This window comes from Carcharhinus amblyrhynchos, chromosome 5 (assembly GCF_965287045.1).
Source record: "Carcharhinus amblyrhynchos chromosome 5, sCarAmb.v2.hapA, whole genome shotgun sequence".
Lineage (NCBI taxonomy): Eukaryota > Metazoa > Chordata > Chondrichthyes > Carcharhiniformes > Carcharhinidae > Carcharhinus > Carcharhinus amblyrhynchos.
Window position 1 is genome coordinate 82,488,397 of NC_137328.1, and position 12,429 is coordinate 82,500,825.

Consider the following 12,429-nt stretch of genomic DNA (forward strand, 5'->3'; position numbering starts at 1 on the left):
AGCTTACATGGAAGTTTATGTGGTTTATAATTTTTTAATTCATTTGTGGGGCTTGGACATCATTGGCTAGCCAGGACTTACTGCTCATCCCAAGTTGCCCTTGGAGGGCAGTTGAGAGTCAACCACATTACTATGACACTGGAGTCACATGTAGGCCACACCAGTGTAGAATGGCAAATTTCCTCTGCTGAAGGGCATTAGTAAACCAAATGCGTTTTTCCAACAATTGATAATGGTTTCATGGTCATCATAGATTCTTAATTTCAGATATGCTTTATTGAATTCAGAATTCCATCATCTGCCATGGCAGGATTTGAGCCTGGGTTCCCAGAACCTCGCCTAAGTTTTTGGATTAATATTCTTGCGATAGTACCACTAGGTCATCGCCACCCTGTAGTGGGAAATGATGTGGTTTATGCAGGGTTTGATGTGACTTATATGGAAAATGATGAGATCTGGTTCCAAAGATCAAAGTGTCCATTTACAGATTCAGAACTGAGTAAGGAGAGTCTAACTAAATGTTCAACTTTTCTCCATAAATCAGACACACTGGCCTACATCTGCTGTACACCTAAATCCCTACATTCACTCTTATTTGTCACTTACCTTAGCATCACTTTTACTGGCAGAAACTGAGGCAGCTGTTGAAGCTTTCAGAGGCGCCTTTGAGAAAAACAGATTAAAATTTCAACTGTCATTTTAGTTTCACTTGCTCATGTTCAACTACATCAATCATCCAGAACAACCTCCACCATTATTTTTCTAAGACCTCAAATATGGTGTTAGATGCTTTCTAAGCTTAAAACTCAGATCCAGCACAGAAACAATAAATATTAAGCACTCTGTTAACTGGAATATAATGGAGATCACCTGACTAATCCAAAGGGAAGGGGGATTTTCTGCAGCCTATAAACCAATTTACTTATAGTGAGGCTTTGATTTATTTATTGTTCAGTATTCAGATCAAAATGGGCAGCAATCTGTATTATTCAGCAAGTACAGTGATGACGTTTTTGGTTGAAAATGGATTACAACTTACAAAGACAGAATAGTTTTTAACCCTCGTTGTATTGTATTGGATAGCTGCTTTGATTCTTTCTTAAAACTGCACAACGTGGTTGACTCTTAAATGGTCTCTGAAATGGGCCGGGCAAACCACTCCGTTCAAGGGCAATTGGGAATGTGTAACAAATACAGGCCTTGCCAGCGATGCCCACATCTCATGAAAGATTAAATAAGAATAAAAAATCCACAATTTTCCCACTAACTCAGATGTTGATGTTAGCTTCTCCATATGGACAGATGAAATGCAAGCTCTCATTATTGTGGGCTATATACTACTGACAGTAGTAATTACCAAACACTCACAAGGTATTCTTTACATTTTGGGAATTCTGGAAGCTGAAATTTTTCATTTTAAATTACTATTCCATTTCTAGTCCCAATCTTGTACCCAACTCAAGCATGCCTCAGCTATAAAATGACTTCAGCAAATTCAGCTGAAGAACTGTGAATCTATTCTTCATGGATTTGTTTTGTATTGCACTAGGATCATAATGACCTCATTCAGATGCTAGCCAGACAATAGTCTTTTTGCACAGTTTAAGACAGAATGAGTGTGAGATGTTTTCTCAAATGCAATGCAGGCACACTGGCCTGGATTTTCATCCTTGAGGTAGGTAGCTGGAGCCTGGAAGGTTCCTGGTTCTGACTGCCCACCTCAGGAAAAAGTGCCAACTAAGGCAGGAATGTCATTGCCAAGGGCGGGTACGAGTTACGGTTAGGACAATTGATCCAGGTAAATGGTTGAAGGCAGCCATAGGGATTCCAGGTGTCAAGACGAGATGTTTAAAAAGTCCGCCTCAGTGCTGTGGGATGTTGTCCCAGTTAAAATAAAACTCAAAGGCCCTCCATCCCTTACTTCTCATACCCACTCTCCAAACATTCCCCATGCTGACTCTTGCCTCCTGTTGAGCTCCAACAGCCCCTCGTGTGGCTTATGCCAGGTTTTGCCATTGTGCTTACTCCCTACGTCCCTTTATGACCCTGTGTCGTACTCTGATCTTTCACCCACCCTTATGTCCCTTCATGATCCCTATTCAAAACTATGGCATTTCCATGCCCACTGACCCACTGTATACTTTCTAGAACCAATGAAGCCTATAGCGAATGTATAAAAAAAGTTTGAAAAAAAAAGTAACCCATTCATTACTTTCTCCTATGCTGAAAACAAATGTCTGTACGATAACGGAATGAAAGTGTCAATCATCCAGATCCTTTAAAGTATCAATAAAAAAAAGCCACAAATCCACTTAACATATGCGAACAAACATTGTGAAATAACAGCAGAGTCACTGAGTCTGAGCTGTCAAACAAATAGTGTATCCTCTGGGAAGCAGCTATTTCAGCAAGCTTAAGGAGGTTTGGCTGAGAGCCCAAACAAAGTGGACTGACAATACAATGAGTTGTAAACGATCTAAAGAAGTGTCCTGATTGGAGGGCATACAAATCCATCAGAAAGAAACAAAATTACTAAAAATATATTTTGTTGATTCTACTAAACAGAAAATTGTGTCTTCTACCTAGATAATTAAGACTGGCATTATAATAACTTTGGACAGCTTAGGGCTTTGTGCAATACCAATCTCCAGATGTGTTTACCAGCAACTGATAAACTGCAAAACCAAAAAGTAGAAGTGGACTGAAGAACTCCCTCTCTACTTCCCTGCAGACTCTATGGGCCCGATTTTACCATCGCATTGCGCACGTTTTCGGGCACAAAAACTTAGTAAAGTCAGGCGTGAGGTGAGTAGTGTGATCCGCACCTGCCTCTGCACCAATTCCACCTTTACCAAGGCCTGGAAATGGCTGCGATCAGGACCGTGCCTGAAACGGGCACGATATTTGCTTACAATTAAATACGTTTGTATGCATTTAATTCACTTAGTGGGCTGCATGCCCAACTTTACTGGCACATCCACCTCTACTACCGCGTTCGCCCAACCAGAATCGGCATGAAACAGACATGCTCCTCGAAGTCTGATTCGGGCACTCCAGTTAGTGAGGAGGTAGGTGCCTAGCATCCAACAGCTCTCTGCTTGAGATCAGAAGAGGGGAAGGTGGGTCCGCTGACACTCTGCCTGAGATAAGTGGAGGAAAGGGGGGGGTCCACTGCCACTCTATTTGAAATCAGAGAAGGAAAAGGGGGTCCGCTGCCTGTAATCAGTGGAGGGGTCTGCGATTGGTCTGGGTGGCAGGGGGAGAGAATAAGGGAGTCAGTAATGTTGTGGGAGTGAGGCAACATTTGTGGGGGCCAGGCAGAGACATTATCCAGTCGGGGAGGGATGTGGCAGGGGAGCAGCATTCTATCATATTTTTCTGCACATGCGCAGTTGGAGGTGCCGATCGCAGCTGCAGGGTTTCCGGCACATTAAGCTCTGCCCCCACTTACCAGCCCAAGCCTGGCCTAGCCAGTGAAACCCACAATCCATCACATAATAAAAAATAGGAATTGCAGATTAGGATAGTGCAGTTAAGAATGGTTCTTTGATGACATCCAAAATTTGGTATTTGCTAAATGATCTGTGAAGGTTTCCTAAAATAATCTGTGTGCAATTCCTCTGCTGTCACTGGCAGTGTGTACATTTCCCATTTTATTCTGCTTTATTCACTTACCTTAGTATCGCTTTTACCCACAGAAACTGGGGCAGCTGTTGAAGCTTTCAGAGGTGCCTTCGCAAGAAAGAAGAGAAAATTATAATTACTTCTTTTCCCATTTCAGTTGTCTGTATTCAAAAATACAGGCTCCACAGTGTGATTCCAAATTACTGATATTTTTCCAGGCAGAGTGTGTACGGGGGCAACTCAGAATGGGTCTAAAGTCAGATCTGAAACACTCCCAGTTTCAAGTCCACCCAGCACTTAGATTCAAAATGATAAAATAGGATCCTAACAGCTTAGGATTGAAGACATACCTCCTTCTGCAAAGATGGCGGAGCTGCAGCGTGAGAGGTTGGAGCTGAGCATTTAGAAACTGGAGCTGGAGAACTTTGGACGAAGTCTGCTGACAGAGAGTCCAGGACATCATCTTCTGTCATACTCTGTAATTACAACACAGTAAATTCAGTTAACCATCTCAAATATATTTCAAGAACATAAGTATGAAGGTCTGAAATCATTAATAGTGAAACACAAACTATTAAGTGCATAAGCAGCAAATGGCCTTAACTCTATCTTCACCACTTCCTGCCCTTTAGATTCTTACATGTCAATGTTACCCATTGAATATATAGGGAGGTGACATCTGTCAATCCTATTTCTTGAAAATGTAAGGCAGCATGCTGGATAATCTCTCTCAGTTCAATTAGAACCACAGAGAACCAACAGGCAAATATATAATAAGAATCATAATCTGTATCTTAGTACAAAAATAAAAAAAGAAATAACATATATCATTTTCTACAAATGAAATGCAGTTTAACCATTAAATTCATAAGATCTGGAAACTTGAACTTGTAAAAGCTACGTCAACTGATTAATATTTTCAATGTGTTAATGTTTGGACTGGTAAAGAAATGCAAAAAAAAATTCTTTGGGACTTGGGGAGGGATGATAGGTAACATGATGGGAATGAGCTTTCAATGAGTCAAATTTCCTCTTTTCATTCTGACAAATCCATATGTTCCAATAGATTCACGTGTCCCTCATCCTTTTCCCCAAAACAAATAGGAAATCATATACACTCACCATTTCTCTGCAAACTTTAGAATGCAAAAGCCTGGGGTTCTGCAATGTTTGGCAGACTAGTTTCAATACTGTACTAATCCTGACATTAAGTGAAGTGGCATTCTTTAATAAACTTCCACCACTGCCTTTGATATCATCAGGGAAGACATGGCACTAATTTATGGAAGAGCCCTGCAGGGAATCAAATGCTCTTCCAAGAGACAAAAATACAATACTTCCTCTTTACCTTCTCTGTTTCTTTTGGTCGTGCTCCTGGACCACTGGAGGGAGAGGCTTCTTTCTTTTTCTTCTGTTACAACAAAAACACATCATCAAATTCTCCCTCGGGCATCAGACATGCTGAGAATTGAAAGTAGTCGGTAAAGCGGCAGCATGCCTTCACTTCAGCATTTGAGAGCATACTGATCCATTATGCCAATTAAACCTCAGTTGGTACAAGCCCAATTGCAAACAAACTTAGCTATTATGCAACAGAACTCATTATTGGAGACCACATGGATTTCACTTTTAAATATTCAGCAATTTCTATTTTACAATTCACTGTCAAATTCATCACTTAGGAAAACATAAAAAACAGGTGCAGGAGTAGGCCATTTGGCCGTTCGAGCCTGCACTGCCATTCAGCATAATCTCGGCTGTGTGACCCAGACCATTACTGCTGCAACGAGAAAGAAACTGTTTTCACATTGGACATTTTTTCTCAAAGTTCCATTGATTTGAAAAACAATGATTATGGAAAGAATTTTTGACATGGCTGAAAGTGATCAAACCTTAGGATCAGGTTGCTCTTTAAATCTGTAATCGGGTGGTATAGATCCTTCCGTTTCTCCCACTCGCTCAGCCTTCTTCTTAGTAGCATCTGATTCCTGAAAATGTAAGGAATAAAATGACTCAATGCTGGTATTCACATAATTGTTAAAATTCAATATCTAGATATTGTGCTTCAGTAAAATGATAGCTGAAGCCCAGGGAATATGTAAAAGAAATGGCTCAAGGCTTTGAAAATGCTGCCTGTAAAAGGCTTGAGCAGTTGATAGAAATGTCTCTGGAAATCCCTCCCCGAAGCTTATTCCATCACTCTACTTCTGACTCCTCCTTTACAACACTGTGCAAAACCTCTTGCTGTTGGTCATGTTTTGACCATAGATATTAATTTCTGAACAGACCAAATCCCAGAGGAAACTGGGATTACTGGGCCCTGCTTTTTTTTTGTTCTGAAAACAGGAAGTGTTAAGCCTGAGACTAATGGGGTGGTGGGGAGATAGCTCTCAAACTGACACGGAGGCAAGCCAAAGGAACAATCAGGGGTTTATCATCGAACTGTTCTCACACTCCAGCTCTCCACTGCCTGTAGGGATGGATTCCCAACAGGTCACTCCTTACCCTGGGTCACCTGACTCATCCTCTTAAAGGGGCTATGCCCCACATACATAACAAGGAGAAAACGTACTGATCTCAGCAACAAGAAACCCAGTAACTTTCTGGAAATTTTATAAGTTTATTTACAAAATAAAAGAAAAAGATTATTTAGACAGTTATTAGTCTTGCAAAACAATGTTTAGCACAGCACCAGGGACCCGGGTTCAATTCTGGCCATGGGTGACTGTCTGTGCGGAGTTTGCACATTCTCTTCATATCTGCATTGGTTTCCTCTGGGTGGTCCGGTTTCCGCCCACATCCTCAAGATGTGCAGGTTAGGTGGATTGGCTATGCTAAATTTCCCCTTAGTGTCCCACAATTAGCAGGGTGAGTACATGGGGTAAAGCTGGGTGAGAGTTGGTGCAGACCCCATGAACCAAATGGTCTCCTTCTGCATTGTAGGGATTCTATGATTCCCCCTGAAAGATTTGGTCAGATCCACATGTAAGCACCACTCAGGTAACACTCCCTTATAGATGTTCAATTATAAAAATCCAATAATATTACCAGAAACCAAAGCTTCTGGTACCCTAATAAGGCCTATCAACAATCTCTTAACACTCTGCTTTCACTCTGCTGTGGAAATCCAAACTTTCAGAAGACCTTTCTGGCTTGACTAGGCGGCTGATTCAAACTGCTCATCTTCCCAATATTGGAAAAAATCTGTTCTCACAGTGATTTGTCCTAATAGCTCCTTATTTGACCTGCTGTCAAAATTTCCTTGAAAAAGCTCATGGAAAACACCTTAGGATGTTTACTCCAGCTAGTGTGATATATCAATTCAAGTTGTTGTTGTTGCAGTCATTAACAACAGACTAATTTCACATATACAAATGTATATTTGCCCCACATACAAATGAACCAATAGTAACAGGAACAGGAATCCTCTGCAAAGATTGAAAGATTCAAGGGATATTTTTAAGTTGTACCTTTACTAGAGGCCCAGTGTATTTTGGGCCTGAATTGTCTGGTGCTTCTGATGGAAGTGTTCCTGCAAGTAGGTCAAATGGATCTTCACCCTATAAAAAGAAAAGACATTTTTTCAACTTGTGATAAAACTCAGTAGAAACATATTCTGCCAGAGGTGAAAAATACTTTCAAAAACAATCCAAGCAACTGCTGTCCACACCTACCCTTCCTTGTCCTGGAGGGAAGCTTCTACAGTGCAAGTGTCAAGTAGAATCACTTTTACAATCACTGATTGGTAAAAGTGAAATTGGTTTTGTGAATTAGCGGGTGGGATTCTCTGGCCACGTTCTCCCCAAAACCGGAAAATCCCACCCGAGATCAATGGACCTTTGCGTGTTCCGCCCCTTGCCTGCTACGATTCCTGTAGCAGACGGGATGGGAGAATTCCATGGTACACACATGGGAAAGCATTATGCAGATGAATATTGAAGGGTTGTCATGATAGTTGGAATAAAAGGCTGGAAACATTGTACAGCATCAGATCTGCTTCCAGAACTGTGAGATAGGATTAGCTTTACAGATGAATTTTGGAAATGAGAATAAAAGGGAGAAACAAAACAAAGGAAGACGGTTTTGCTTATTGGAGGTCAGTCATCTCAGTCCCAGGACATCACTGCAGGAGTTCCTCAGAAGAGTGTCCTCGGCCCAAACAACTTCAGCTGCTTCATCAATATCCTTCCCTACATTATAAAGTAGAAGTGGGGATGCCCGCTGATGATGTTAGGCACCATTTGTGACTCTTCAGATATTGAAGCAATCCGTGCAAATGACATCAAGATATGCATCAAGACCTGGACAACATTCAGGCTGGGCTGTTAAGTAATAAGTAACATTTACACCATAGAACTGCCAGGCAGTGACCATCTTCAACAAAAGAGAATCTAACCATCTCCCCTTGACATTCAATGGAATTATGATCACTCAATCCCCCACTATCACATCATGAGGGGTTACTATTGGCCAGAAACTGAACCGGACCAGCCATTAGACTGTGGCTACAAGAGCACGTCAGAGGCTAGGAATTCTGGGGAGGGGGCTCACTTCCTGGCTTCCCAAAGCTTGACCACCATCTATGAGGCACAAGTCAGGAGTATTATGTTAGCATTCTCCACTTATCTGGATGAGTGCAGTGCCAACAACACTCAAGAACCTCAACAATATCCAAGACAAAGCAGCCCACTTGATTGGCACTCCATGCACAAACATTCATTACCTCCACAACCAACACACAATGGCACAGTGTGTACCATCTATAAGATGCACTACCAACATGCCAAGATTCCTTCCAAAGCATCTTTCAAGGCCACAACCTCCATTACCTTAGAGGACAAGGTCAGCAGAAGCATAGGAACACCATCACCTGCATGTCTCCTCCAGGTCACTCACCATCCTGATTCGGAAATATATCATCACCCTTCCTTATGGCCTTCATAGCGAGGGGGATTGAATATAAAAGTAGGGAGGTCTTGCTGCAGCTGTATAGGGCATTGGTGAGGCCGCAGCTGGAGTACTGTGTGCAGTTTTGGGCGCCACACCTGCGCAAGGATATTTTGGCCTTGGAGGGAGTGCAGAGGAGGTTTACTAGGCTGATACCGGAGTTGAGGGGGTTGAGCTATGAGGAGAGGCTGAATAAACTAGGCTTGTACTCGTTAGAGTTTAGAAGAATGAGGGGAGATCTCATTGAGACGTATAAGATGATGAATGGGATGGATAGGATAGAGGTGGAAAGACTCTTCCCGCTCAAAAAAGACAGTAGGACTAGGGGGCACAGCCTCAAGATAGAGGGGGGGCGGTTCAGAACGGAGTTGAGGAGGAACTTCTTCACTCAAAGGGTGGTGAATCTCTGGAATTCTCTGCCCGTTGAAGTGGTGGAGGCTGCCTCGCTAAATATTTTTAAGAAGCGGGTTGATGGGTTTTTGATAAGAGAGGGGATTAAGGGTTATGGGGAGAGGGCGGGAAAGTGGAACTGAGCCACGACAGATCAGCCATGATCTTATTGAATGGCGGGGCAGGCTCGAAGGGCCAGATGGCCTACTCCTGCTCCTATTTCTTATGTTCTTATGTTCTTATGTTCTTATGTTCCTTATCCCGAGTTCAAACTGCTGGATTTCCCTCCCTAACATCACTGTGGATGTACCTACACCACATGGAATACAGCAATTTACCACGACCTTCTCAAGGCTTGTTGGAGATGGCCATTGCCTGGCAACTGTATGGTGTGAATGTTACTTGTCACTTACCAGCCCAAGCCTGGCCTAGCCAGTGAAACCCACAACCCATCACATAATAAAAATTAAGAATTGCAGATTAGGATAGTGCAGTTAAGAATGGTTCATTCATGACATCCAAAATTTGGTAATTACTAAATGATCTTTGAAGGTTTTCTAAAATAATCTCTGTGCAATTCCTCTGCTGTCACTGCCACTGCCATACATCACCCATTTTATTCTGCTTTATTCACTTACCTTAGTATCACTTTTACCCGTAGAAACTGGGGCAGCTGTTGAAGCTTTCAGAGGTGCCTTTGCAAGAAAGAAGAGAAAATTATAACTATTTATTTTCTCATTTCAGTTGTCTGTATTCAACAATTTCAGATTTCCAGAAGCATTCACATCATTTTATTTCAAGATCTTGAATGTGAAATGGTCACATCGAGTGTTCAGATCTGTCAGAATCGGGCACTGCTGTGAGAAAACAATCCAGGGTAATGAAGCAGATAGGATCTCGCATGTTATTACTGCCGCCAGTTATTGGGGGTGTAGGAGGTTGATAGGCCCCAGCTGAACTGGGAGGGATGAGTGTCTGACAGTACTGATTGGTAGTTCATTCTTGCTCACACCAATTCCCTATAATTCTCCATCAATCTTGACACTAGGAGGGGGCCTGGTAGGCACAATAAAAATAAAACAACTTATTTCCATTTCATACCTTTCACAAACATAGGGTGCTTCAAAGTGCCTTCCAGCCAACTGGGTACTACTAAGTTGTTGTCATTGAGAGTCCCGACATCTGCATGCCAGGTCATAGGAACGTGTTTCATACTAACATGTTGAAGCAACTAATTTACACCCAGTTTCCTCCCAAAGGCAACAATGTAATAATGACCACAATTCTCCCATTTTGAGGCTAAGTGTTGTGGCAGAGGTGGGAGCACGAAGTGCTTCCTGATCTGGAGGATGGCAGTACAACATGCCAACTCTGTTGGCCTTGACCTAAGTATGAATGCACCCAGGTGTTTCATACCATATTTAGTAGTAAGCAGGCCTGGATGGAGTGTCGCCTGCTATCATATCCGGACGCCATATTGAAAAGGCTCCCAACATCACTCACCTACAACTGGAGAAAGAAGATGGACGTCCTGGGACCAAAGATAGACCTCGGGGAAGATTCCAAGGCTAAATGTTGGACCCCCTCCTGGACACCTAATTTGGAAGGTCCACTTGTAGATTCTCTCCAGACCCACTGCTGTGGTGTTCCAGAGTCCAGGGCTGTGGGTGGACTCCATCCTATATTCCGGATGCAGCCCCAAGCATTGCTCAAGTGAGTCCTGACATCTGCATGCCACATCATAGGAATGTGTTTCATGCTAACATGCATTCCCGCTGGCATTGTGGAGAATCTGGCATGTGTGTGGGGAGGAGAAATATTAACAGGGTGCACTTGAGTTTCATGCTTGCCACAGGATATAAACTTTGTGAAAGATGCAAAAGGGTCTTTTGATACCCTACCACCAGTTTCACATTAAACAAAGTCTAAAGCCTCTCTCTTCATATCCTTATTAGTCCCTGTTAACCAATCTTATTATTGATCACAATTCCAAAATCAGAAACAGCAAATATTCCTAATCTACAACAATACCAACTTACATTTATAACACCATGAAGTGTCCCAAGGCACTTCATAGCAGGGTTGATACTATGCCATATAAGGAAATATCAAAAGTTTGATTAACATGCTTGATTTCATCGGGATTACTGGGGCATGTGAGAGATTTACAGACATGGAGAGGTTTACTAGAGAAGTGCAGATTTTAGGATCTACACATTTGAAGGCATCGCCATCAATGGTGGAATGATTAAAATTGGGGATGTGCAAAAGGCTGGAATTGGAGGCAGGCTGATATTTCAGATGCTTGTAAGTCTGGAAGAAGTTGGAGAAATAGGGAAGGTCAGGCCATGGAGAGGTTTATAAACAAGAACGAGAAAATTAACATTAGATTCCAATCTGGCAATGTTTCAATGTAAGTCAGCAAGCGCAGAGGTGATGAGGGAATGGGACATGATGCAATTGAGAATATGACCAAGAAAGGTTTGGATGAGCTGAGGTTTATGGAGGGCGAACTATAGGAGGGTGACCAGAAGAGTATTGGAATGTTTTTGATTCCCTTTACACTTCTAAGCAGATGATCTGAGGAGCGGGCAGACCAGAGTAACGTTCTTCAGGTGGAAATAGCAGTCTTGATCATGAAGCGGTTATGTGGTCAAAATGCAACTCTGAGATCAAATATGACACCAAGGTTGGAGCTTTCTGGCTCTTTACACTGGTGGGGATCTTCCAGTCCTGTTGGGTGCACCCATGCCACAGGTTTTATGGTGGCGAGGAATGCATCAACAGGGAAGTCTGTTGACAATGGCGGGACAGAAGATCCTGCCACTGGCTAATGGCAGGCCACAACTGTTGCTTGTGGAAAGATGGGAACATTCTCAGACAGTCAGTTGCTTTGGGAAAGGATGGAGATGATGCCTATGGAACAGAGTTTGTGATAGAGACTGAAGGCAATAGCTTTGTTCTTTCCAACTGAGATATAAGATATTTATGTGCAAGGACATGGGGTGGTTTTCAAGAGGTGACTTGGTGACTTTGGACAAAGGGAATCAGTTCTCAAGAAACACTACATGGATTTTCCGGTAATGCTGCCTATATGTTGAGCACCCCCATCTATTGCTGAATGAAAAGCAGCAGCAGGAAGAGGCCGTCTTTAATTGGGCATTAATTGAGGTAAGGTGGAAAGACTGTCCATGGGTTTTCCCACCATGAACTTAATCAGGATAGAAGTGGGAAGGCAAAGAACCCCTACCTGCCACCTTCCACCTTACTGAATGCCACTGAACCCAATGCAGGGAGAACATTAAATTCCATCTGTCCAGAGAGATGGTGGTTAGTTGCATATCATTAGAGTACATGTTGAACCAGATATTATGATTCTCAAAAACACTGCTACAGTGCTGCATGTAGATGGGAAGTACGAAGGAGCCAAGATTAGATAGATGAGGGACTCCAGAAGTAACAGTACAG

General features: G+C 42.5%; 1 protein-coding gene across 8 annotated transcripts in view; it reads right to left on the minus strand.

Annotated features, from left to right (window-relative positions):
- cast (calpastatin) overlaps positions 1-12,429 on the minus strand; it is a 187,096-nt gene that overhangs the window by 48,894 nt on the left and 125,773 nt on the right. For 4 of the 8 annotated variants that reach the window (XM_080189093.1, XM_080189091.1, XM_080189089.1 and 1 more), the window contains 7 exons: positions 9,600-9,656; positions 7,095-7,184; positions 5,517-5,612; positions 4,973-5,035; positions 3,975-4,100; positions 3,676-3,732; positions 607-663 (listed from right to left, as the gene is read on the minus strand). In XM_080189093.1, coding sequence (XP_080045219.1) covers positions 607-663; positions 3,676-3,732; positions 3,975-4,100; positions 4,973-5,035; positions 5,517-5,612; positions 7,095-7,184; positions 9,600-9,656 — 546 coding nt within the window. The remainder of the gene's footprint in view (positions 1-606; positions 664-3,675; positions 3,733-3,974; positions 4,101-4,972; positions 5,036-5,516; positions 5,613-7,094; positions 7,185-9,599; positions 9,657-12,429) is intronic. The other 4 variants (XM_080189095.1, XM_080189092.1, XM_080189094.1 and 1 more) reach the window with 3 other exon arrangements.